The sequence below is a fragment of the Urocampus carinirostris genome, chromosome 13, assembly GCF_059441175.1.
Source record: "Urocampus carinirostris isolate Australia breed hairy pipefish chromosome 13, RoL_Ucar_1.0, whole genome shotgun sequence".
Taxonomy (NCBI): Eukaryota; Metazoa; Chordata; class Actinopteri; order Syngnathiformes; family Syngnathidae; genus Urocampus; species Urocampus carinirostris.
The window spans coordinates 23299602-23327186 of record NC_142361.1 but is presented as its reverse complement, the minus strand read 5'-3'; the positions used below and the strand labels follow the sequence as shown (position 1 = coordinate 23327186).

The 27585-nt window shown below is 39.4% G+C and overlaps 1 protein-coding gene across 2 annotated transcripts in view; it reads left to right on the top strand.

The window, feature by feature from the left end:
- The window catches only part of golga4 (golgin A4), a 45837-nt gene that overhangs the window by 16907 nt on the left and 1345 nt on the right, over positions 1 to 27585 (top strand). For both annotated transcript variants that reach the window (XM_088351037.1, XM_088351036.1), the window contains exons 9-24: positions 7579 to 7723; positions 7797 to 7987; positions 8332 to 8415; positions 9187 to 9334; positions 9441 to 9619; positions 9749 to 9847; positions 9936 to 10091; positions 10382 to 14028; positions 14911 to 15032; positions 15207 to 15337; positions 16482 to 16568; positions 19652 to 19672; positions 20727 to 20795; positions 21092 to 21167; positions 24643 to 24728; positions 26733 to 26819. In XM_088351037.1, the coding sequence (XP_088207163.1) occupies positions 7579 to 7723; positions 7797 to 7987; positions 8332 to 8415; positions 9187 to 9334; positions 9441 to 9619; positions 9749 to 9847; positions 9936 to 10091; positions 10382 to 14028; positions 14911 to 15032; positions 15207 to 15337; positions 16482 to 16568; positions 19652 to 19672; positions 20727 to 20795; positions 21092 to 21167; positions 24643 to 24728; positions 26733 to 26819 (5328 nt within the window). The remainder of the gene's footprint in view (positions 1 to 7578; positions 7724 to 7796; positions 7988 to 8331; positions 8416 to 9186; positions 9335 to 9440; positions 9620 to 9748; positions 9848 to 9935; positions 10092 to 10381; positions 14029 to 14910; positions 15033 to 15206; positions 15338 to 16481; positions 16569 to 19651; positions 19673 to 20726; positions 20796 to 21091; positions 21168 to 24642; positions 24729 to 26732; positions 26820 to 27585) is intronic.

Sequence of the window (27585 nt, the reverse complement as noted above, 5' to 3'; positions counted from 1 at the left end):
CAGCTTCACTTGACCTTTCTTGCGGGCTCTCTTGCGCTTATGCTTGTCACCAGATTCAGATGTGAGCCTGAACATAGGTTTTGCCTTCGCAGAACATGCTTCAATGAAGCTTTGGAAATACATCACCATGCCTAGAAAAGATCTGATTTTACTAGGGCATGGCGTCTTGCCATCCGACTCCATTAGATCAGTGACTTGTACGTCATTTATCGCTCTCACTTTCTCGGGGTCAGTCCGAATTCCATCCTCACTGATGACATGCCCAAGAAATTTCACAGTCCGTCTGAGGAAAAAACACTTTTTGGGTGCGAGCTTGAGGTTGTGTTCCTTAAGGCGAGTAAACACCATCTGCAGGCGTTGGAGTGCAACTTCCTCTGTGGGGGCAAACACCATCAGATCGTCGAGGTAACATAATAGGCTCATGAAATTCTGATCACCAAATATTGACATCATCATCCTCATAAATGTTGCTGGGCTGTTGCAAAGTCCCTGAGGGAGCCGGTTGTACTCGTGAAGGCCGAATGGTGAGGAGAATGCCGTGTACTTTTTGTCGTCAGGGTGCAAGGGGACATTGTAGTAGCCTGACGTCAGATCCATTGTGGAGAAAAAGGCATTTCCCCCAAGTGCGGCCAAAGCATCAGCTTGATGCGGTAGTGGGTAGGCATCCTTTATGGTTCTTGCATTAAGCCTTCTGAAATCAGTACATACCCTTAGTTCTCCATTCCGCTTCCATATGAGAACAAGCGCAGATGCATAGTCGCTAGTCGACTTCTGAATAATTCCTTTCTCTTCCATCTCGTTCAGAGTCGTCCTCAGTTTTTCATACTGACTTGGTGGTATACGTCTGTAGGGTAGACGGAACGGCTTATCATCAACAAGGTGGATACGATGTACAAACTCTTTGGCCTCTCCACAGTCCATCTTATGGCGAGAAAAGATTGACTCGAATTGTTCGATGATATGAAGGAGCTTGTCTTTACACTGCAGCGAAACCTCACATGACTTCAGGTCAATGTCTTGCAGTCCCAGAGCTTCCAATGCACGCATCATGTCCTCTTCTGACCTGGGTCGGACCTCTTTGCTCTGTACACTCTGCACGTTGCACTTGACCTCCTCTGCATTGGGCAGGTCTTCCGCTGCGATACAAGGAGACACATCTGCAATTTTCCTGTTTCTTCTCAGCACCACAACTCTGTCCGTGGGATTAAAGACTTTAACAGGCACCCATCCATCTCCCCAGAGTGGAGTAACAACTCGTCCGACAAGGACTTGTCTGGGCGCAGCCTTAGATTGGGTTGGCTCAACGACCACTGTGCTGCCCGCTGATGCCCCGGCCAACTCAGGTAACTTGCCCCAAATAACGTACTCGGTCCGTGGATTCAGCGTCACGCAACTCTTGATCTTTACTGTCCCTACCTTGTCTGGAATGCAATCACCTCTCCATCTCTCTGTGTTGGAAAGCATTGACAGGAATTGACTGTGGTTATCGGACAGACCGTTGTCAGGAGTGGAAACTAATCTCCAATAGCCATCAGTACTTTTCAATTGAGTCAAAATATATTTGATGGCATTGCTGCCAAGGATCATCTGTTCTGTCTGGCCTGGCACCACCATTACTGGTATTATCATTTGGCACCCGTAAACTGTGACGTGAATGTCGTACATATCTCTGGGAGAAACTTGGTGTCCACCGCAGCCTACAATGACATAATCATCGGCCGTGTAACTCATCATATCAGGGAATTGCTGCAGGAGGTACTTAGCTGTGTCCTCACTTACTGTACAAGCCATCGACCCGCTGTCCAACAGCGCTCTGAAAGTGGGGCCTTCTTGCACAAGTACAGGTGTGTAAAACAGTTCGTCAGTCTCCGCTATTCTCTGAAACCCCTGAAAGATCAGCTTCTTCGATGGAGGTATCTTGTTGCTATACAACTCATAAATTGATTTATTGTCTTGCATGTCAGGCTTCACATTAGTGGTGGGAGGTATACTCAGTTGATCTGCACTGTTCTCCCCTAAGCGCAGATCAGTTAGTTTCCCTGAGGCAGCGGGACAACTTTCGTCACTGGACAATCACGTCGAGAATGCCCTGGGGCATGGCAGTGAAAGCAAAGGTTTTTGTCTCGGCAATGAGAGAGAGCACTGTGTTCGACTTCTTTGCAAATGATACATGGCTTGGCAGTGAAACCATTTATTCTGGCTCCAGGTCGCCTGGTTGGAGCTCCCCCTCTCTCTTGAAACTGGTTCGAGGTAACACGTATCAGAACTTTCTCCAACATACTAATAACGTCCGTTAGAGAGACATACTGTGGGCTCGAAGTCTGAGGTGGCTCGTGCACGAGGGTTGGACCATGGTTCACCTCAGCTTTGTGTACGGCAATTTCCGCTCTATTCGCAGGTTGTTGTAGGGAATCTGCTTTGTAGCTCTTCTCAGCGTGGTATTCATTCAGCACCTCTAGTACCTCACATGCTGACCACTTTTCGATGGTTTTTGATCTGTAAGTGAGTGCCAGTTCCTTGCATGGGCAGTTCCTAATAAATATGCGAGTAACCTCTATTTCAGGGTTGTCAAATGTTTTGCCCTGCTCTCTCAAGCACTCAGAGGCAAGGTCAGCTGCTCTGTTTAGTCTCAGCCAGTAGTCATAGGGGTCTTCCTGGTCTTTGGGCAAAGTTGAATAAAAGTCAGCTAAAGGGACAGCAGAGTACTTGGTACAGCTAAAGTATTTCCTGAGAAGACTATAAATCATGTCAGGGCGGGTATAGACGTCTATATTACTGTTTCTAATGCTAAACCTAACTACATCTTTAGCTTTTCCTCTCAAATGTATAAGGATTTCCTCTGCTTGCTCTTCAAGTTTCACATCACTCCTTTTTATAAATGTCCTCATTAGATCTTCCCACTCATGTATTGTTATTGAGTCTGAGCCATCCCCAATAAATGACGGCGGTTCCTTAACCTTTCTCTGCGTTACCACCTGACTCAATCTGTTTGCTTCATCTTGTGTGGCAGCAGCGTTAGGAGCTACTATATTATGTGACTGTATATTTGAGAATATGCTATCAGCCAATTTATGTCCTATCTCCAGAATAATATTTGTCATGTGATCAGCTAAACCCTCAGAAATTTCACTCGCGGAATTTGGCGTAGATGTGGGTCTGACCTGAGGTGAAGGTAGGCTAGCATGTTGGTCAGCTGCATTATGGGTGCTCACACTGGAACTTGCCTCTACTCTATGTGTCGCACCACCTGGGGTAGAACTATTATCAGAGGGGATGGGGGTAAACATGCCCCTGCCCCTGCCAAAGTGAATAGGTGTGTCAAATTGTGGAGCTAACACATTGCTCTGATTAAACATGTTTCAAAGATTAACAGAAAAAAATGTAAATAAGTCAAAATCACAAAATAAATCAGCAGCCTTCGTATCACTGTGACACTGCACTGTAATGAGCTAAACAATATCGCTCATGTAACTAAAATTTCAAATACTGTGAGCTCATGTGGCAGGTAGGACAGTCCTCGGTTCGGCGAGTTTGATAAAAGTCACGGGTCACGGCACCAATGTAACCGCGTTGTACGTGTCCCACCAAAGATCCACATTCACGCTGGACTGGATGATGAGGTTTTTATTATTACAGTTCTGCAAATGGATGAGTCACAACATTAGCTTTTTCTGCTGGGTTTGATCTCTTTGATCTCTTTGTAGTACTCTGGTTAAACTGACAACAAAGCATATCAAAGAGCTGTCTTTTCACTTTACAGAAAATACATTTTAGAATATCACAATACATTTATAAATCTTTGCATTTTAACAAGATACTTTTAACAAGAGATCGTATAGTGGATTTTTAACGTTTACAATGAATTCAACATGTTTTTCTTTACTCTGAATTTTAACCAACATCATCCTTTTTTAATGTATATGAAAAAATAGGAATAAAAACAATAATGAGTATAAAAATGGGTACAATTTACCTGCAAATGGATGAGTCACAACATTAGCTTTTTCTGCTGGGTTTGATCTCTTTGATCTCTACAAGGGGAATTAATATTTAGTAAAACAGAAACAAAACGAAAATAAATCAAAACAGCTTGACAATATCAATCACATTACTATGCATGGTGAGAGATTTGTCAGCTGGGGTTATAATGTTTAAAATTAACTTATTTTGTGGAGCACCAAAAGATATGTCTTACCTTTGTAGTACTCTGGTTAAACTGACAAAACCCCGCCTCCTGGTCACATGTTAGAAGCCAAAACCAAACCCCACCCCATACCAGCAGATGGCACTGTTGGACTCAGCATTGCAGGACATTTACCAAAAACTATACACATATTTTAGCAGGAATTTCAATAAAATAAAAGTTATTATTACACCCGTTACACCTGCAAAAGTTATTATTTCTTAATTATGTAGAATAGAAAATAATAGAATAGAATATACCTTTATTGTCATTGTTACAAAAAGGCTTAACATATTGTGACAACAAAATTGGGCATGACACTCCAGTTTTACACATTTACAGTGAGGTATGAGCCAAGAAGATAAAGGAACAGAGAAGATAAGGTTATAAAACAAGGGGGATAAGGCTATAGTTATAATTTACATGGTATTTACACAAGAAATGTCGGCATGTGGGATGTAACATACAGTTGTTATCGTAATACCGTTGGTATCGTAAGGGTTGTGCAATATTGCATTTGGTGCAAAAGTCATCATAGTGCAGAAAAAAGAAATGGTCAGACATTGTGCAAGGTGACATATTTCTGTGTTTTTAATTTGTTTTATTTTACTGTTTTCTTCTCTTTTCTTTGAGTCTTTTTAGTTTTGCATGAAGCAAGTCGTTAATCACGATGCAAAATCTCAAATAGAATAAAAAAAACACAGTTCTTCAAAACCATTTTGTGTATTCCTGTTACCATTTAATTAATAGGTCAGAGAGTGCTAAGCCACGCCCACCATTGATACAGTATCATTGTACAGTGGGACCTCGCTTATCACGCTTAATGGGGACCAAAACCACCCGCGAAAAGTGAAAATCTGCGAGGTAGCAACGCCCCTTCAAAAATGCTACAAAAAAAAAACAATTTTCTTTTTTCTTTTTAAAAAAAAAAATTATTTTAGTTGGGCAGCACGGCGGCGCAGTGGTTAGCGCTTGTGCGGCACAGTTCATGTCATGGGAACCTGTCGTGGGTTCAAATCCAGCTCCAGACTTCCTTTGCGGAGTTTGTATGTTCTCCCCGTGCTTGCGTGGGTTTCCTCCGGGCACTCCGGTTTCCTCCCACATTCCAAAGACATGCATTTCAGGTGAATTGGCCGGTCCAAATTGTCCCTAGGTGTGAATGAGCGAATGAGTTGTCTGTCCCTGTGTGCCCTGATTGGCCGGCAACCAGTTCAGGGTGTCCCCTGCCCACTGCCCGGAGATGGCTGGGATGGGCTCCAGCCCCCCCGCGGCCCTAATGAGGATAAGCAGTACGGTTAATGAGATGAGATGAGATTATTTTAGTCTATTTTTTAGACCTGCGAACGTGGAATCACAAAGTAGCGACGCCCCTTCAAAAATGCCCCCCCCCCCCAAAAAATTATATATTTTTTTATTATTTTATTTAATTATTATTATTTTTTTAGGCCCGCGAAGCTCTGAACCCGCGAACGTCGAGGCGCGAAGTAGCGAGGTCCCACTGTATCACACACGAAGCAAATGGGGCGCCCAGAAACGACAGCGAGCGACTCTTTAGTCGCTACTCCTGATAGCATAGCTGTATCGTTTCTTCTTTATTGTGCAAACTTCTCAAAAGACACAGAAATATATATACAGTGCATCCGGAAAGTATTCACAGCGCTTCACTTTTTCCACATTTTGTTATGTTACAGCCTCATTCCAAATTGTATTAATTTAATCTCTTATCTCAAAATTCTACACAAAATACTCCATTATGACAATGTGAAAACGTTTTTTTTTTTACTTTTTTTGAATTTATTAAAAATAGAAAACTAAGAAATCACATTTACATAAGTATTCACAGCCTTTGCTTAATACTTTGTTGATCCACCTTCGGCAGCAAATACAGCCTCAAGTCTTTGAATATGATCCCACAAGTTTAGCACACCTGTCTTTAGGCAGTTTTGCCCATTCTTCTTTGCAATAAGTCTCAAGCTCAATCAGGTTGGATGGGAGACGTTTGTGCACAGCCATTTTCAGATCTCTCCAGAGATGTTCGATCGGATTCAAGTCTGGACTCTGGCTGGGCCACTCCAGGACATTCACGGAGTGGTTCTGAAGCCAATCTTTTGAGATCTTGGCTGTGGGCTTTGGGTCGTTGTCCTGCTAATAAAAATGAACCTTCGCAAGAGCGCTCTGGAGCAGGTTTTCATCCAGGATATCGCTATATATTGCTGCATTCATTTTTCCTTCTATCCTGACTAGTCTGCCAGTTCCTGCTGCTGAAAAACATCCCCACAGCATGATGCTGCCACCACCATGCTTCACTGTAGGGATGGTATTGGGCTGGTGATGAGCGGTGCCTGGTTTCCTCCAAACATGGCGCCTGGCATTCACACCAAAAAGTTCAATGTTTGTCTCATCAGACCAGAGAATTTTGTTTCTCATGGTCTGAGAGTCATTCAGGTGCTTTTTGGCAAATTCCAGACGGGCTTCCATGTTCCTTTTACTAAGGAGTGCCTTTCGTCTGGCCACTCTACCATACAGGCCTGATTGGTGGATTGCTGCAGAGATGGTTGTCCTTATGGAAGGGTCTCCTCTCTCCACAGAGGAACGCTGGAGCTCTGACAGAGCGACCATCGGGTTCTTGGTCACCTCCCTGACTAAAGCCCTTCTTCCCCGATCGCTCAGTTTAGAAGGTCGGCCAGCTCTAGGAAGAGTCCTGGTGGTTCCAAATGTCTTCCATTTACGAATAATGGAGGCCACTGTGCTCATTGGGACCTTCAAAGCAGCAGAAATTTTTCTGTATCCTTCCCCAGATTTGTGCCTCAAGACAATCCTGTCTCGCAGGTCTACAGACGGTTCTTTTGACTTCATGCTTGGTGTTTTTGCTCTGACATGCACACTCAACTGTGGGACCTTATATAGACAGGTGTGTGCCTTTCCAAATCATGTTCAATCAACTGAATTTACTGCAGGTGGACTCCAATTAAGCTGTAGAAAGATCTCAAGGATGATCAGTGGAAAAAAGATGCACCTGAGCTCAATTTTGAGCTTCATGGCAAAGGCTGTGAATACTTATGTAAATGTGATTTCTTAGTTTTCTATTTTTAATAAATTCAAAAAAAGTAAAAAAAAAAAAAAAACGTTTTCACATTGTCATAATGGAGTATTTTGTGTAGAATTTTGAGTTAAGAGATTAAATTAATACAATTTGGAATGAGGCTGTAACATAACAAAATGTGGAAAAAGGGAAGCGCTGTGAATACTTTCCGGATGCACTGTACATAATGTTGTTGTAGGTTTGAAGTGTTCAGCACTGGCACAGTGCCCCTCCTGGCTTCTAGAGGAACTACATTTATACATTTTTTGTTTTCTTAAATGATTATGTTATCATGAGAATGTCTTGGATACAGGTTGGTCTGCTGAGAAAACGAGTAAAAGGAGTGTCTGACGTTGCTGTGGACGCTGATGGTCAACTGCCAGCTTCAGAAGATGCTGCAGAATCTAAATCAATCAGTCCTTTCAAAGACCAGGACGCAGAGCCTGAAATACCTGAAGGTATGCGTATATTCATAACGGTATAAATGTGTGTTCAGTATGCCTCTTAACTGGGCATTTTATTTTATGACAGAAGAGGGTGTCAGTGATCCAGCTAAACTTGTGGAATCGCTGCAGAAACGAGTAAAGAGACAAGAGAACCTGTTGAACAAGTGCAAAGAAAGGATACGTATGCACCAGGAGCACTGTACTCACATAGGTAGTGAGAATGAAACGCTGCAAGAGCAGTTGCAGGAGAGACTGCAAGAACTGGAGAGAGTGAAGGTAGTATATATTTATCTCTATGCATTTTCGCAATGTTTTTAAAACTGGATTGTAGGACTTTACACTTTGCCAAGTTTTGATGCTCCTAGACTCAAATCTGGGGGTCACCCTACATGAGTGTAGTGTTTTCTGGTTTCCTTTACAAGCCACTTACACTAAACCAAGCTGTAATTTTGGTTAACTTTGTGTTGATCTGGTTTTACATAGTGGTTTGGCTTGTGGGTCCTCCCCGATTTTGGGGGTGGAGCGAGGGAAACCTATCAAAACAACTTACTACTTGGGGGCACAAGTGATTGACTCTGAGCAAAACAACACTTATTTTTACGTTTCCTAACAATTTGTAGGAATTGCACACATCTGAGAACAGCAAGCTGATTAATCAGTTGCGTGATGTCAAGAACCAAAATGAACAGCTGGAGCAAGACAAGGTAAGTGTAAAGCACCTCAGTACGTATACAGTAGAATTTGTATTCATCTTTGTTGTGACTTAACTTGCGCTGGTACAGCACAGTAGCGGGTGGACGCACAAGGGGGGAGGAGACAAAAAAAAGGAAACTGATTTTAAAATTTCCACTTGCTTAAATTGTTATGCCTTGAAGTGATTTCTTTAATCTCTTCTTTATTCTTAATGATGGTCACAATTGTTTATTGATTACGACCATGTAATTTAACTAGTGTATCAATTTTTGTGTCTTCTTCGTGAGTCTTAATACTTGCAAGCTTTGGTTCCATGGTTGTCATGTTTTGCTTCTCCCTTTAGCATCAATACAAGTCTTACACCCATATTAAATAAATGCAGTGAATAAAATATAGTATTGTATTGTTGACTTGCAAAGATTTCAATGAGCTTACGAGATTCTGCACTGAACAAAAAGAGAGAAGGCATTGTGGAGGGTAGTTCTGCCAAAAGCATATCAGCATCTTCATGATGCCGTAACGCAAACTAATATCAGACCAGGATTCATTTGACCTCAAACAAGTGGCAGACAGGCATCTTCATACCCACCAACACCGCAAAGTTAGAATTTTAAGCACACAAAATAATTTGTCGTTGTGGGGAAATTGCCATAAAGAAGGGCAGAAAAAAAACAACTTATTCCTCACTACAAAGTTAAAATGTTGCAAGGCAGGGTCGCCGTATCCCAAATACTCAAATTCTCGGATGTTTCCAGTAACGATACTGATGTAAATGGCCTTAGGGTATGGTGATTGCGGAGACTAAGCGCCAGATGCACGAAACTCTGGAAATGAAAGAAGAGGAGATTGCAAAGCTCCGGTCCCGGCTCCTTATGGCCAATACCCAGAATGAAGAACTTCAAGACCAGAAGGAAAAGGCTGAGAAATCAGGTGAGTTACATCATTTTCTGTTTGCAAAATTATCTCATTAACACATTGTCCAAAATGCTTCACTGATAAACTTTTCATGTGTTTGTTGTTTCTCAATTTCCTGTAGCGTTTGAAGAGCTCGAAAGGGCATTAAGTTCAGCACACAAAGCCGAGGAAGCCCGAAAGCAACTCCAGGTCCAAATGGAAGAGCAAATGAATGAAGCGGAAAGAGTGAACGAAGAAGAGAGGAAGAGTTTGCAGCAGGAGCTTACGCGGGTCAAACAGGAAGTTGTCACAATCATGAAGGTCAGAATTGGTTAACCACACGCTGCTCAATATCCCCCAAGTCCACCTGATTACTCTTCCATCCATTGTTTAGTTAAGCTATTCACTTGCTGACTTCCGGAGTATCAACTGTATTTTTTTTAACATTAGAAATCATCGGAAGAACGAGTGGCCAACATGCAGAAATCCCACAGTGAAGCCCTGGCTGCCAAAGAAGAGGAGATAACTGTGAGAATTAGCCAAGCTGTGGTGGGTTTTCGTTTTCTTACACATAGTTGGAATAATTCCTCATAAAATGTCAACATCTACTGTTGTTATTATTGCATTGAAATTTCAGAAGCAGTGCAAAGAGGAATTTGTTCAGCTAACTAAGGAAAAGGAGCAGCAGGCTTCTCTTGCCCTGGAGGATGCAGAGTTACAGAAGACAGCTCTTATCTCAGAGGGAGAGAATAAAATTAAAGAGGTGCAACAAGACTTAGAAGCAGCAAAAACTGTGAGTAATGTTATTTTGATAACCGTTTGAAATTTTGCTAACATAAGTATTTTATGGAGGACAAATGTTAAAGCAGAAAGAATCAAGGTTTGATTAATAATAGTTTTTAAAATCTTCCTTTTAACAAGACATCTCGATTATTATTTATTATTATTTTCTGACCCAGCTTAATATTCGTAAAACTTAATGTGGGTTAGAGCCTGCAATGTCAGACTGGGTAGAGGGCAGCCGATAATTTTTTTGGCAGCGTTGGTAGTTTTGCATTTAAAGACTTACCTCTATGCCTTTAGAGAATCCTGGAATTGGAGAGCACCCTGGAAAAGCTGAACCAAGATGGATCAGTACTCTCTCATGAACAATCCAATCTATTGGACCAGATAAGGGAGAGCCACAAACAGCAAATGTCTGCATTAGAGAAAGAGCACCAGGCCCAGCTGGAAAAGCACAAAAATGCCTTAACCCAGCAGCACGATGCCGCTCTGGAAGTACTCAAGGAAAAACAGCGGGTCGAGTTGGAGACACTTCTGAAAGAGAAAGACCTGCAGATTCGTGTAAACACAGAAGAGATGAATAAGAAATTGGAAGAAAAAATTGCTGCGCATGAAGCACTTTCAACCGAACTGTCTGAACTTTTGAAAAGTAAACAAGTTTTGGACATGAAGTTAGTTGAAGTGCAAGATACACATTGTTTAGCTCTGCAGGAGCAGGTGTCAAAGCACAGTGCTGAAGTGGAAACTATAAAGCAGGAACATGAAAAGTCAATTGCTGGAATGGAAAAAAGACTGAAAGAGGAACTTAATGCGTTGAAAATAACTTTAAGGGAAAAGGACAAGGAAATGAAAGGGCTTATTAAAAAAGAGAAAGTGCTAAAAGAAAAAACACATTCCAATCTAGAAGAGCTTGAAGCCAGAGCAAAACAACTGGAGGATTTGCAGCAATCCCTATCAAATCTCCAACTGGAAAATTCAAACTTGAAAGAAGCTAAAGAAGTATCAAACAACCTCTCAATTGATCTTGCTCAGGCTAAGGATGCCTTGACAGATTTGCAACATCAGCTTGAAGTCGCAAAAAAAGACTGTCAACAAAAAGAGTTATTGTTTCGGGAATTAGAGCAGCAATTACAACAGAGCAAAATTGAACTCTCAGAGCAGGAGAAGATGAAAAACACTAAAATGGATGAACAAACTAACCTTATAAAACGGTTGGAGGATGAAAAAGCTGTGCAAGAGAAGAAGCTGAACGAGACTATTATGGACATGCAAGAGAAATTGAAAACACAGGAAACAAAGATGGAAAAGTTTAAACAGAAAGCCAAAGACATGCAAGATAGCTTCAAAAAAAAGTTACAACAGAAAGAAGAATCTTTGAAGACGGCGCTTGCAAAAAAAGATGCAGAGCTTCAACAAAAAGAGCAGCAAGTTCAACAGCAAATTTTAGAGATGGCCCAAAACAATTCTCAAGGCATAAGCGATTCCTTGTCAGAGCTTCAGGCAAACCATTTGAGGGAAGTGGAGAAACTAGATGAAATTCATAAAAGTGAAATCTCAGAGCTGGAGCGAAATTGGCAGGAAAAATTAGGACAGCAGGAGGAGGAATTGATGAAAAAACATTCACACATGCTACAAGAATTGCTAGAATGTTTTTTTAAACTGAAAATAAGCGAAAAAGAGAACAACCAACTACTTACTTCATTGAAGAAACAGAATGAGGAGCTTGCCATCCAAGAAACGGCTGTACAAAAACTTAATGAAGAACTTCACAATTTAGGAGTTAGGTTTGAAAGTTTGTCTTCAAGTGAAACTTTGCTCAGAGAGAAATTGGAGTCAGTAGAGGGGAACCTCACTCAGGTTACAAATGAGCGAGACACCCTGCAAGACAAGCTCAATGTAACGGAGGAAGAAAGTCGTGGTAAATTAAAGTCTTTGTCAGACAATTTGGTGGACATGGAGAAGCAGCTTCAAGTACTTAACTGTTCCAGAAGGAAGGAACGTGAACACTTGCAGAATAAATCTGAAGAAGATGCTCTACAGAGAAAGGTCCAGGAATCTCAATTCCAACAGCAGTTCGATTTGATTAGCAACCAAATGCAGCATTACTGTGAGGACATCCAGTGCAAAATAATGCTGGAAACCTCTGAACTTTGCCAGAAAGTTGAGATTAGAGTTTCTGATTTACAAGAGAGACTGAAGCATAGCCAAGAGAATGTCACGCACCTTAAAACTATTCTTTCTAGCAAATTGGATAGAGTTTGCACTTTAGAGAAAAATCTCCGTCAGAAGAATGAGGAGAACCACAATCTATGCATTTCATTAGAGCAGGTGACCGCTCAGGTAAATGTTCTCATGGACCAAATAAACGCCTTAAATAATGAGAATAAAAACACTTCTCCAAAGCTTGAGGAACTCAGCGAATCAAACAGAGTCATATCACTGAGTTTAAAAGAAAAAGAGATGCAAGTTAGTAACTTGGAGAGCATCATCAGTGATTTGAAAACTCAATTAGAAGTTAGGGAAAAAGCCATACTTGAGCTGAAGCAGCTACATGAAGAGGAGAGGCACAAAGCTTTGGCTCAAATGCAAGAAACCATTCAGAGGTTAAATCAGGAGCAGGAATCCACTTCTGAACGGGCCGATACTCTCAAAGCAAGTCTGATAGAGAGTGAAAACAATGTAGCATCCCTAAAGAGCAGAGTGAAAGAGCTAGAAAGCGCTGTTTCAGAGAAGAGTGAAGCATTGCAAAGTCTCACGGTGAGCTTCGACAATCAGTCCATCAGCAAGTCTGAGATGGACCAAATTTTGAGCGAGAAAGAGCAGAGGGTGAGCGGGTTGACCGCAGAGCTTGAGCGCTCCAACATTAGACTCTCTGAGCTTCAGGAGCAGTTGGACTTAAAGATCAAAGACTGCGAACAACTTGCTGGTGACCTCAAACAGCAGCAACGCATCAGGGAGAAAGAGAGGAAGGAACTGGTTGAGAAGCTGCAGCAGAATGGCCACTTGGAGAAAGAGGCGGCTGAAAAACTGCACCGTCTTGAGGAGGACAACCAGAAGTGTAAAACTGAACTGAAGACACAGGAAGACGAAATTCAACGGCTGAAAGTTGAGATGGCAAAAAACAAAGAGGAGAGCGTTAAGGAAACTGAGGAGAGGTTGATGACTGAGAGCAATCGTAAAGTGTCAGAGCTGAAGAAGAAAGCGGAACAAAAAATCGGACAGATTAAAAAACAGTTTACATCGCAGCTTGAGGAGAAAGACGAGCTTATTAAGAATCTTGAGGCTCACCTGGAAGAGGTCAAGAAAAACGGAACCTCCGGTAAGGAATTTTTTGACAATTTAGAAGCAAAACACAAATCTCTTGAGGAAGATCTTGTCAAGATGAAAGAGGAGCAGGCAAGCCAACTGGAACAGACTCGGGCTGAAGAGAGGCTGGCGATGGAGAAGTCTTTAGATGAACTTAGGAGCGCGTATGAAGAGAAGCTGTCTGTACTTGAGGAAGCTTCATTACATCAAACAAAACTCAAGCAGGCGGAAGCCCTCGAAATTAAATCCAAGCTTAAAGAAGCAGTGAAGGAGAAAGAAGAGCTCCTTCAAGAAGTTGCTGCTCTGAAAGAAGAACTTGCAAACAAAATTGTCCAGTGTGATCAACATCAAGCTGTGTTGGCTCGAACTTCCGTAGAATCTGTCAAGCAGATCGAGCAAAATAATCTTCAACAAACAAACAGCAGGTCGGAAAATGAGTTGAAAAAGCAGTCAGTCAAACCAGATGAGGATTCAGTTGATTCTCTCCGAAGCAAACTGAATGACCTGAAGAATGAAAAAGAGAAGATCCACAAGGATTTTACCAGGTTACAGAAAGACATTCGGGTAATGAGAAAAGAGCATGATCAGGAACTTCAATATGTGAAAAAGCAGTTGCTGGATGAGAGTGAACAGAAGTTCAAGTAAGTTTTTGTGCTATTTAGATAGTAGACCCCTGGTTTATTGTGCATACTTCTCGATGTTTTCATTGTACGATGTTTCTTCGCCCCTCCCTCGTTACAATATTCTCTCCACGATGACAAATGATTTTTGTGTGCCCCAAAACGGACAACATTCAAACGTCGTCTCCCATATGGCTGTGCAAGTCGCGTTTCTCCTGAGATTTCTTTCCTCTCTTGGTCGACATCGCATAAAACACCTGCCTGCTATTTGTTTGTGTCATGGCATCATGAAGAATACTCCGGTATGCTATAGGCTGAATTCCCTTGAAAAATATCACTTCGTCCAGTTCAAAATGTCCTGTAACAAACTTGAATTATTTTAGCTATGAATCCCCAAATGATGCTAAATGAGGAGGTAAAAACGTGATAACCATTGAAATAAAGCTCCCAATTATCAAGAAATACGAACGAACCACATTCACATTCACCCCTAGTTGGCCGTAACCAAATGACAATTTAGACAGTTGTTAAGAATAAGGAGAAAATTACATTTTTCTAAGGGTATGACCATTCTTCCATCCGCAAGTTTTAGAATCAGTTTTAATTTTAACCCAAACCTATAGTACATACAGGTAGTACTCGGTATGTACTATTTTATTACTAATGTTAAATATGTAAATATGATTTTAATGTTTTTTGTTGTACCCAGGGTTTGGAATGCATTCGCTAAGTACAATAGATTTCAATCCCCTTCCATACAACAATTTCCCCTCGCAATCTCCACCTCATAACCGATTAATGTTGTATCCTTGGGGTCTACTGTATTCCATTTCACGTTATTGTTAGGCACGTCACGCCTAAACATCATCATGCTCTTTTTTTTTTTTTTTTTTTATCTAAAAGATTAGAATTAGAAGACTCCCAAATGAAGCACAACTCTGCTATCAAGCAGTTAATGATGGAGTTCAACACACAAATTGGAGAGAAGGAGAAGGAAATCGAAACAGCAGTCAAAGAAACAATCGGTAGGATTGATTTAAGGTCTTCCTCAGAACACAATGGTAGCACACCAATGGAAGCATTTCCTATCCCTCCCTTCTTTTTAATTGAATTCAGCAGCTCATGTCTACATGTTACTTCCATTAAATAGTCTCACAGAGGCATTATTTAGTATCCATCTGTTTTTTTCCTCGATTCAGGTAACGCGCAAGTTGTGGAGGCTGAACTCCTCAGTAGCCATCGAGAGGAAACTGTCGAGCTGAAGAAGGCGATTGCCCAGAAGGAGGATGAATTGAGCAAAACGGTGCAGAAATATGAGCAGGTCATACAGGTATGTAATGACCAATTTGTTACCCACAGGAATTCTATCTAGCTTTTTATTTTTGTTTGAACTGATATATAAGCAAATATATATGATCGGGATGTTTTAGAGCAGTTTTATTCAACCAGTGTGCCATGAGACCTTGTATAATGTTCTGCAGGAAGTTGCCCTATTTTCTCTTTGCAAAAAGACTTTCCATCGTTCAGGATCTTTGCTTTCTTCCAGTGATCAGCCGATTGTTATATTTACCCATATCACTAAGTGGCAGATGGTTACAATATTTGGCTTTTTATATACTGTGTATATTTTATAACTTATTTTGTTTGATGAAGCTGTTAAGGATGACACTGCAAAATATAAATCTGATAAAGTAAAAATGGTTTTTCCTTCCTGACAGAGTAACTTTTTTTAAAATATATTTTTTTTATTTTTCTACAATAACAAGATGAAACTATAGAAACGTTCCAAAAATAGGTTAACAATTATAAAGTTAATCAAATGGAGTTTTGTCATTGTAATTATTCTTTTCTTGTTTTACTTTAAAAAAGATAAGTTATAACATAGTAAAACGTTTTTGTTCCACTGGCAGACTATATTCGCTCTATAAAAGTATCATTTTTGTTATTTTCCTAGAAAAACGAGGAAAGCGTGAAACTTGAAAAACAGGATTAGAAAAATAATAAATTAACCAAATAAAGTTTGCTCCTTTGAATTATGTTTCTTAAAAAATATTTGTAAAAGTCAGATCTTAGTGAAAAAATGTTACACAGCCATATAATTTTTTATATATTTTAGATATTTGTTGTTGAAAAAAAAAGATTACAATGTAGTAGAACGTGAAAAACTGGTTAAAGATAGAGTAAAATTATTCAAAGTTAATAATTTGTAATAGTTCAGGAGCCACTAATGATAATTATGATTAAGGTTTTTAAACAAAATATGAAACTGGTGCAAGAAATATTTAAAATAATCTTCAATGGACAATGTGCCTTGAGATTTATTACTGAAAATAGGTGCTTTGGCTCAAAAAAGGTTGAGAAACACTGTTTTGAAGGGCAAGTATTGCGAAATAAGTCCGTCCTGAGACCAGCATACTTGAGTTATGATGCCTTTATTGATGCATCGGAAATGACTCAGCCTCTGTTTTCTTCAGAGTCGCGAGGAGGAGATGGGGAATCGAGTTTGGCAGCTCCAGAAGGAACTGGAGGAGTTACAAGCTCGGAGCCACGGCACATCTGAGGTATTTCCACGTTGTATCCTAAAAAGCCATCACATTGACTGTATGTGACCTTGATCTCATACCTGAGTCCAATCTGTCTCGCCTTACCGGAAGCGCAGGGTTCATTTGAAATGCTAAGGAATGTTCTTTTGGGAAAAACAAGAGATTCCAATGCTAAGGCCAGAGTCAGTCCCTGCTTCTAATTATTATTAAGCGAGGTGACTCAAGGCCCGGTCATTATTCCGAAACACTATCATGCAAAAAAATTGCACACTGGACTGCAGCCAGGTAAGACAAAAGCACTACAGGGAAATGGTTAACCCTGGCGATGTTCATAGGGAGAGCTAAATGCTGAATCATCCATCTTTACCACATAGACACATAAAAATGATTTTCTCTGACATATTTCCCCAGTGAGGTAATAGCTTTATGGATGGATTGTATGGCTTAATCCTTAGGGAGGCCTTCCCCCTGTAAAGGGCCTCAAAAACCATTTGTCATCGGAGGAGGAGTGGAGTGGGTTAGTGTGCCTTCCGGAGAAACATTTCACAAGCACTCAAATATTAGTCCTAAAACATGAGTTTAGGGTGTTCTTTTTTTTAAAGTGGCAGTGTGTAGGATTTCACCACTAGAGGTCGTTGTAGATAAGAATGGAGCATCCAAAAAAGACACACCATCGAAGATCCGTAAATACTACTTGGAAAAATTGGGAATGCTTTTTCCATATTTTCTTGTATTAGTAAGGATGATTTACAGACAGCAACAGGATATGGCAGCTGGTGTTAATCATCATGAGCAAGAACAAAAAATAAGCGAGCTGTCTACATCCAGAGCAGCTTACATGGGCAAATAGCTGGTGTTGGTCAGAGCTGATGCAAGTTGCTAACTTTTGTAGCTACTGGAAAGGTCAGTAAGATATCACAAGTCAAGTGTTGGACCCTGGATCAGGGAACACATTGTCATGAGTGGCTAGAAAAGGAACCATTGGGAAAAATGTGAAAGATGACAAGCAATAGTTGCCTGAATCGCAGAACTCTGCGATATCCACTTGCAAAGCAGCATTGGAAGGTCTAAAAATTAAGGATAAAAAACTTGATCAAACGGAACAACTAACTATAACGATAGTCATAGCCTCCAGCCAAATGGCTTAAGTGAGTGTCTGGACAAGGAAACTGGGAAAAAAGTGAAATAGGTCTGAAACACGGGACTCTGCGACATTTGCTTTGATACTAAAGGGTTATGCAAAACATTAAAGATTGCATTTATTGTCATTAACAAAAAATGCCAATAAATTCATCTTTGCAACCTTGGTGTTCAATGTTGATAAAATAACTTAAAAGCAAGGATACAAATTCATCCATTATCTGCACAGCTTATCCTTAGGAGGGTCGCGTGGGTGCTGGAGCCCATCCTAGCCATCTTTGGCCAGTGGGCAGGGTACACAGAGACAGACCACTCACTCGCTCATTCACACCTAGGGACAATTTGGACCGGCCACTTACCCTGACATGCAGGTTTTTGGAATGTGGGAGGAAACCAGAGTGCCCAGAGGAAACCCACACATACACGGGAAGAACATGCAAACTCTGTTGAGGAAGGCTGGTAGCTGGATTTGACCCAAGACTAACCACTCATCCACTGTGGCGCCCGAAATCAAATATATGTATATATATTCAAAAAGGAAAAGACTATTTACATATTCTGCTTTGTATATGTACATCAAAGCGCCGTTGAGTACAAAAAGTGCATTGTACTATGGCTTACAGCCTATAAGGTAGTGTCCTGCTGTAAAGGGAGAGGGGCTAATGGACTTGACAGCTCTGGGAAACGAGCTGGAACAATAGCAGTTAACAAGCAGCTAACTATAGCAGCTTTCTGTGTGCAATAACCTACAGCCAAATGGCTCACATGAGTGGCGAGAGAAAGGAACAGAGGAAAGTTAAAAAAGAAAAAAGAAAATCCTGAAACATTGGACTCTGATGTTTGCTTTCATGACCAGCCATGGAAAAACGAGTGACATTTAAGGATGCAGAGGGAGACGCTAACAATAACAATAGTGGGTAGTGGCAAGCCTCAGCCTGAAGCCAAGTGGGTAACATGTAGGGGAGGGACGATATGCTTTGGTCACGATTCAATTGTATCACTATCCTAAGGTGCCTATTTGATTTATACCACAATTCTCGAAAATTGCAATTTTATAAGAATTGCGATTCGATATAATTGATGACTGTGATTTATTTATTTTTTCCTGAAAACAAATAATGATATAGATTAAACTGCATAATCTGACAAGAGATTTCAGTAGGAAAAAGGAAATAGCTACTTGACTAAACCGCAGATTTCCATGAGGATGAGCGTTATAGAATTAGATCACAACTCCATGCTTGTTCAAATAAAAACAGATGAGTCCTTTATAAAATCTGCAAATATTCTAATGCGGGATTTTTTTTGTTATGTGGGGACTCTCTGCAATTGTGGCACTCAATTGAGGTTTTACAGCTGCAAAGTGGCCCAGTGGGGAATGATTTTGTGTTTCATCTGCAAGAGTTGAAGTTGAGTGCACAGGATGGAAAAACTGGCATGGAAATTAAAGTGTCACAACTCTTTAAGAGGGAGCGGAAAGTACTGCTTAGATTATTATATAATATATATAACTGTTATAATGAATGGCGGCTGGCTTGAAAAAGTATGAGGTGTATTTTTAAATATTTAACTCAGCCCAACTATTATTATCATTAATATCATTATTTTATTGCTTAAAATGTTGTTGTTTTTTGTTTGTTTTATTGTGGGTTTAGACTGTTATTGCTATGCATATTTGGTTTTGCCTTAACAGAAAAAAAAACATAAAATCAGAATTTTGAAAAAAGGGAAACTATAATTCAGATGGCCTTTCACTGCCATTGACTGCGATATACGTCAAAATTATTATTATTTCCATTGTTTTGCGCGATGCAACTTGGGGAAACCATTCACTGATCAATCCGAGCTAAACTAAACTGATTGTGATATTAAAAATATATTTCAATAAATTAAGGGATTCTTTTTATATACATGTTCATATTTAGGTCTGCTCTCACCTATTGTTTTTTATTTTCTCACAGATGAGTGCTGAGGACTTACAGGTATGTGTTTCACTGTGTTCATTTTATTTTTGCCAAATTTTTGGCTTGTTTCATTCAACAAATTTCCAAAAGCTTTTTGACTCGTTTCAATACACAATTTGTTGTTTTGATGATCCTCAAAATATTGTATAGTTTAGGTACTAAACAGTCTTTTTATTTATTTATTTATTTTTTGCTTTATTCTTCCCGTAATAATTGTTACTTTATCTTCCTTTATTTTTCAAAGTATTTTTCTTTATTAATCCTTTATTTATCTGTTGTTCTTTCTTCCTGTCTCTATGTCTCCCTCTTTGTCTATCTGTCTGTCTTTCTATCTCTGTGTCTTCTCTCTTTTTCTGTCTTTCTAGCTCTGTGTCTTCACTCTTGTTCTGTATTTCTGTCTCTCTTTGTGTCTTCACTCTTGTTTTGTCTCTCTGTCTTTCTAGCTCTCTCCTTGTCTTCCTCTATCTCTTACCTCCTGTCCCGTTCCCTCTTTCTCTTTAAGTCATTCTCTTTCATGCTCACGCTTTCTATCTCCCATCTCTTCTTCTTTCTGTCTCCCTCCTTGTATTTCTTGCCGTCTTCTCTCTCTCCTACTGTGTCTTTCTCTCCCTCCCCGTCCTCTCTTTCTCTCCCCCTTGTCTCTATCCCCATCTGTCTCTCATTTTCCCCTTTCTCTTTCCTTCCCTGACTCTCAATATATTTCCGTTTTTCTCCCTCTCTACATCCCTGTCTCTATTTCTCTTTCAGTCTCTCTTTCACTTTTTCCAAACTTTCACTCTCTGGCTTTTTCTCTTGCTCTTTCTCTTTCTGTATCTCTTTCTTTCACTCTCTCTCCCTCTTTCACTCTGTCTGTCTCTCTTTATATATACAGTATCTTCCTTATCTCTGTCCCTGTGTCTTTCTCCCGATTCGGGATAAAAGTGTTCTTGCAAGTCCAAGTCATTTTATCCCTGCAGTGTTTTTTTTTTCATGTAATGAATTATAAAGATTGTACAAAAACACACGTCCTTGCTTCCTGTTCTAACCTTCGGGATTCCTCCCTCATTCCATCATTCCGCCCTCCTCTCTGCAGGCGCAGCTTGCAGAGAAGACCACTTTGCTGAGCGAAGCTCGACTGAAAGAGCAGGGCTTCGTTGAGAGGGTAAATGTTCGCTCTAAGAATGCAAAGTGCAACATATCTGGTGTTTCCATGTTTTAACTGCCTCCAAACAGCGCTACTGCTCCATCATTTTAATTACCGCACATCTGTTTACATTCTTCATCAGTCTTATAAACAATCAGAATGACGCCACCTGCAGTTTCTCCCCAATACATCATATTTCTCAGAAAACATCCCCAGGAAGGCGCTTGCCCCATGTATCAATTAGGATAATGGAGATAATTAAATTGTTTGGGTCAAATGGTTTCTTTAATGATCGTTCTGATGCTTGTTTTTAGATTCATTCGCTTGAGGACAAGGTGAAATGTTTCCACCGAAACGCCGTTGTAACTCATCTGGGGAGCACATATAAAGGTAACCCTCTTAATCACTTAGTTCTGGAGTGTGACTCCTATATTTTGTATTTGTTTATACAGCACAGTATCTTAGAGCTTTTCAATACGAGGGTTGGGCAAAATGTTTGTGTTGCAGGCTTGTTCTTTAAAAACATTTTGCAGAGGAGCCAGGAGAAATCAAAAAATGATTGATCTGTTTGTTAGTATATGTAAATACATAGTCTTGAATATGATACCTCTGCAATACACGAGAGAAAAAGAGTATTAATGTAGGTCCTATCCATTTTTATACATTGCTACTATTCAAAAAAGGAGATCTCTATTTTGGGCTTTTTTGAATTCTTGCTTTTTTCTCTGTAAACAGTCCATTTCTGCAATAAATAAATGACAGAAATTGAGAGGTATACTGGGACTAGCAGTGACGACATGCTTTTGTGAATTAATAAACATGCAGAGAATGCATGTGCATCTTCATTTTCTGGTTTTGTCTTTTAAAAATACCGTTTATTCAAATTGCTTTTGAAACACTCATAATTAAAGCAAAGTAGTACATCAACTTAAGTACCATATTTTCCGGACTATAAGGCACTCCTAAAAAAACAAACATTTGCCAGATATTTAAAGTGCGCCTTTATAGACCAGAAATACGGTCAATACAATTGGAAATGCATAATTAACAATGAAATGCTTTTTATATGGTAACCTTTTATGAATAAATCATGGTAATTTAGTTCTGAAACATGGTATCATAGTATATATGTTCCCTCATATATATATTTTTTTTTTCGTTAGACAACCCTTGCCATTACTATAGTTTTGGTGTCATACCCCTTATGGTCCAGTACGCGTTATAGATGAAGAAAAAAATGGCCTGGATAGAATTTTTTTTTGAGGGTGCACCTTGTATTCAGGTGGGCCTAATGGTCCGGAAAACACGTTACTAAAGGGATATTATGCATTGAAAATGCAATAGGGCAAGAATCGTTTTTATATTGCATGAAATTTGATAAACATCTTGCTCAATATAATAAGTACACGAAGAAAGAAAATGCAGAAAAATGCACAGTGAAAAATTATATTAAAAATGACATTTACATTATTTTAATGTACACAACGTCCTAAATGTGTATTTTAATGGAGAGGGGCCCACAAAGTGACACTGGGGACTAGAGTGGCTCCAAAACAACAGCACATTTTTATTTGTACTACTTACATAAAATGTGTCTTGATAAAAAGACCACTGTATGTGGCCCATGAACCCTCGTTTGCCCACCCTGACCTAGCCCGTCTGGAGCGTAATTCTTATCTGCTACAGACCTTCTTGCCTCACAAATCAGAGTGGGGCGGGGGGTTATGGTAACAGGATGTGCAGCAGTATTATGTGGGAGTGAAGTGGCATGTGGCCGCGTGTTCTGGTTTAGCCATACTAAAGAGAACACACTGTGGTCAAGCATGATTGAGGCCTTAGATGAGCGCTTCGGGTTGAGCTTGGCTTTTGGTGAAGGCTAGCACTAAACATTATCGTTCCACATTCAAGATGTGTGGCTTAAACCCCCGGGATTGTAAATCACAAGCCTTGTCTGGGCTTATGCAGCGTTATAAACCATAGGATGAAGTTATTTACTCTCTGCTGCTGTCAGAAGGTGAAAGGTGAAGATGCAAAAAGACTTTTGGGAATAATGACTTTTGCAGGCTGGGATGTCAAAGGACTGCATAACTGCTCTTTCCCTGACTCATAATTTACCAGTCGTCATTTTTGGCTGTTAATCTTTTGATTATTTAGGAGCGTAAACAAGCATCGTATGACATCACGTGGTTTTAAAATCCAAAAGGGTAAAATTACAAAGTCCCTTAGGCACATCCCGGTGATTTTGGCCCGTCCACTGGCACCGGTTTCTATTTCTTCACAGTCTTCATAAATTATCTTGCGCTAGTGAGTCTTTCAAGTTATTAAGGTCATTTTGCTGAGTCTGCATATGCAGCTTTTCATCTTTTCTTTACTTGGTGCAGTCACATTTTGTGGTTGCCTGATAGCCACTGTGCACAATACTGAATAAATCTAACCACTTTTTAAACTATAAAGAGACGGTGTGTAATACTTCACCGCTAGAAATCCGTGTGTCTATCTGTAGACATGTCTTTCAAGCTTTCTTTTTTGAAGTAACTCAGTGTAATTATTCACCTCTATAAGTCATTGTAGCTTAGAATGGAACTGAAGCTTGTGCATTTGTAGTCAACAGACTATGGAAATTCAGATTTTCCGTATTTTCTTGCGCAAGCAAGGACTATTTTCAGCCACCAACACGACAGGAAAGCTGCTGTTAATCCCTGCTAGTGACAAAAAATATACTAAGCGAGCCGGATACACCCGAAGCAGCTGAAAAGAGTGAATTGCTCTATTTGGTCAGATCTGGTGGAAGCAGCTAACCTTAGCAACTATTCTAGAAATTCTCAGGCACCTGAAACCAGAATCACTGAACTAAACAAATTTCACTGGCCAACTGTGGAAGGACAAAGCCAGCTTAGTTTACACATACAGTGGCTCGCCATAGCCTGTAGGTAACATGAGTGGCTGGAGAAGGAAACAGGAAATAAGACTTTGCGACAGTTGCTTGCATGATCAGATGTTGAAAGAGTGCCACATAAGGACAAAGCAAGCTTTATTTACATGGAGCGGCTAACAAGTAGCGAGCCATAGCCTGCAGCCAAGTGGGTGACATGAGTAGCTAGAGAATAAAAAAGCGTCATGTTTATGAGACATGAATGAATGGCTTTTATTGTCTTTATACAAGTGTGTAACAAAATCCGAGGGCTTCTGTTTTCAGTGCAAGCAAAACAAAAAGGTAAAAATGTGTAAAACGATAAAAAAACAAAAAAACATTTGATGTTTTGGGCTCTGCTAAGAGATGGACATCAGGGAGGGAAGAGGGATGGCAATGATGCACTGTGCTGCTTCCACTGTCCTCTGAAGCCTCCTTCTGTGCACCTTCCGTACAGATACTACAGTACACGTGTTTTACTTTTTGATTGTTCGTTTAAACACAATTGATTCAAGGTATTTTTACACCAATACAGATCACTATATGATACACCCTGGGGCTTTATCTTTGCAGTCTCTTCTAGACAGGCACAGGACAAACCATTGGCGAATAAACTGTGCTCTTGGGTAAACAAAGTCATCCTATTGCCAGTGTTAAATCTTTGCCCAGCCCTCCCTAACAATGCTCCCTCATTGATTTTAAGGTTTAATGTATTTACCTGAAGGCTAAAAAGAAAATGCAGTGTTCATGCTGCGCTTGGATTCGCTAAGCCTGCTTTTTTATTTTGTGTTTAATTTGCAACAGCGCCACTGTGCAAAGTGGCCCCATTAGTTAGGTCGCTCCAAGAGGAAGTTGGAGGGGGAGTGTTTCTGATGGGCCAAATTTGCACCAGCTTGGGGCTTGTCATTAACTCATTAGTCTCACTCACATACTGTATTCACTATTTCTCGACAGAAAAACCCGAACCGCCCTCGGAAGCCACCGAGATGGAATACTTGAAGAAGGCGCTCTTTGAGTACATGATGGGACGAGAAACTAAAGTATGATTGTTTTTTTTTTTTTTTGCTATGCATAAACACTGCGAATGAGTTTTTTTTTTTTTAATACAAAAACTTGAATCATTTCTTTATTTTCCCTTGCTAGGGTGTGGTTGGGAATATTTTATTCACGTTTTCAAAATACTTTAAATTAACCACACTTTATAGCCGAGGGAAGCATTCAAAGACTTTTCAATTTCAATTTGCCAACCCCAAAGAATCACATTCTTTTAGAGAGGGAAGATTGTGGGCTGCAAAATATGTGCAAAACTCTAATTACATGAGGTCCCTTAAAAAAATGTTTTATTGTTTTAATGTGTTTCTGATATATATGATCATTTAAATTGATGTCTCGTTTTTAATTGCTGTTATTCATATATTAAATATTTTTTATTTATTTAATTCAAGGTGCTCAGTGTTGCCAATTAGATTGTTCAAATGTATACCTTTTAAAAAAATCTAAAATATATATATTTTCTTTGTATACTATTTTCTTTTACTTTAAAGTAGCCCAGTGTTTCTGATCAGTGATTATTTTTTTGCATGTATATGTGTGTGTGTGTATGTGTATATATATATATATATATATATATATATAAAATTTAGATTTTGTTTATGTATCCATCTTAATTTTATTTTTTATTTTTTTTGTATTTAATATTCTTTTCGGAGCTCAGTGTTCCATATCTGTGATCGTTACTATTTTTTGTTTCCTAAATATATATCTTTTTTTATTTCCCTTTTTTGTGTGTTTTGTTTGCATATTTTTTTTTATTAGATTTGATTTAAGCTTCTCAGTGTCCCCGATCTCTGATTGTTTATATTGATGTTGTTTTCCTGGGGGGATATTTTATATTTATAGTTTTTTTTTCAATTATTACTTTTTATGTTACTTTACTTAAACTAAGTCTCCCTGATCTGTGATCATTTAAATGTATGTCCCTTTTTAATATAGTTTTATTTTTATCTGTGTGTTTTCATTTATTTTCTCTGGAGATCTCAGTGTTATCTGTGGTCATTGATAATTATTTATCCCTCAAAAAAATACTAAGATATATCGATGAAATTAAATATATATATATATATATATATATATATATATTTATATTTAATTTTATTTTTAATTTTTACATTTTATTTTATTGTATTCTTATATATACACACTTATATATATATTAATATATCAATGGTGTTTATTGTCATTATACAAGTATATACATTTTGGAGAGCTTCTTTCTGTGCGATTAAAACAAATCCAAAAATGTAAACATGCAAGAGTATGAAAGCATTAAACAATAGCCATTCATTTTCTGCACCGCTTATCCCCAGTAGGGTCGCGGGGGTAATGGAGCCGATTGCAGCTATTTTCGGCAGTGGGCAGGGGACAGCCTCAACTGGTTGCCAGACGGTCGCAGGGCATAAGAAACATTTATATTAAGGAAGATAATGTGGATATTTACAGTGGCGGTTGTACAGAACATTATGCTATTATTATTAATTAACCAGCTGAACGTTTTTTGATCTGTGATCGTTTTGATGATCAAATTGATGTTCCCAATTGAATTGTACTGTTAACATGGTCCTCAGACTTAGCAGGGTTTTTCTGCAGCGACCAGAGTCCACTTTAATAGAAGCTAGGCCACTTTGGTCATGTGCAGGACGTCCTGCACACATGCCAAACGCAAGCACATACGTGTTGCATGACGCACACATTTCAAGAAATGCTGGCCTTGTTTATTGTTAGCAAAACAGTCGGGGTTCCTCCGCACAGCGGCCCTGTTCCTGATTATACGCCTGTTTACGGCATGTATGCATGCACCCTGCTAGATAGAGCTGCTGTTGATTAGGCACTTGAGGAATTTCTGTTCTCTCGTTTATCATCTCTAGAATGACACTCTTTTTCCCTTTTTAAATTGTCTGAATGTGTTTCTATGCATGATAAAAAAAATAGGGTTGAAAGATAAAATCTGTGCTCAAATATAAACAATTTTTTTATGTCACTCACAGACGATGGCCAAAGTGATAACATCCTTGCTGAAGTTTCCTCCAGACCAAGCGCAAAAGGTTTTGGACAATGAGGAGTCCAAAACAATGGTAGGGCTCTTTTTTAAATTTTTTATCTTGTTTTGTTTTTGGCGGTTGAGAGTTAAGAAAACAGTGTCAGCAGAACATGAGCTTAGTTAGAAAAATAGACTGGAGAGAGTTTATATATTTTTTCATTTTCCCTGCATTTCACTATTGATGATCATTCAATTGTCCCACTGTCTAAATGTTTCCATCTCTGATATCTAATGTGAATGACAAAAGCCAGATACACATCTAAACTTTGTTAAAGAATGCAATACATATTAGGGATGCATCCAAGTGAAAATTTGGGGAGGAAACCGAAAGCTGATGTGTTTTCCCAGGCCGAAAAACCTAAACAACACCAAAATAAATGACAAAATAATGTGGGTTTGTATTGCTTTGACTTGCTTAAAACACATCTAAAATTCTAGGTATTTGACTAGCATATTACTAGCTCTTTTGTTTTAATTCTTTTTTTAAAACTTCATGAAGCAAAAGAGGCATTTAAGGGCTTAAGAAGTTCCTTTTTGACAAGTGTGCAGCAGATTAAGTAAAATTGTTAAAAAACCTCAAATGCAAATCATACAAGTGTATTCTTCTTTAGTACTTTGGCTGGTTATGATTGAACAGAAGAAGCTTGTAGCTGCTGCACTGAGAGGTTTTGGGGCTATTTTAGCTTTTAATGGACAGGGCAGTAAATAGTGACAAGAGAATAGGAGAGCGAGAAGATGTCTTCGTGATAAAACTTGGCAGAGTTCCCGTTATGAACTCTAATTTGATCTGTAGTAGTAGT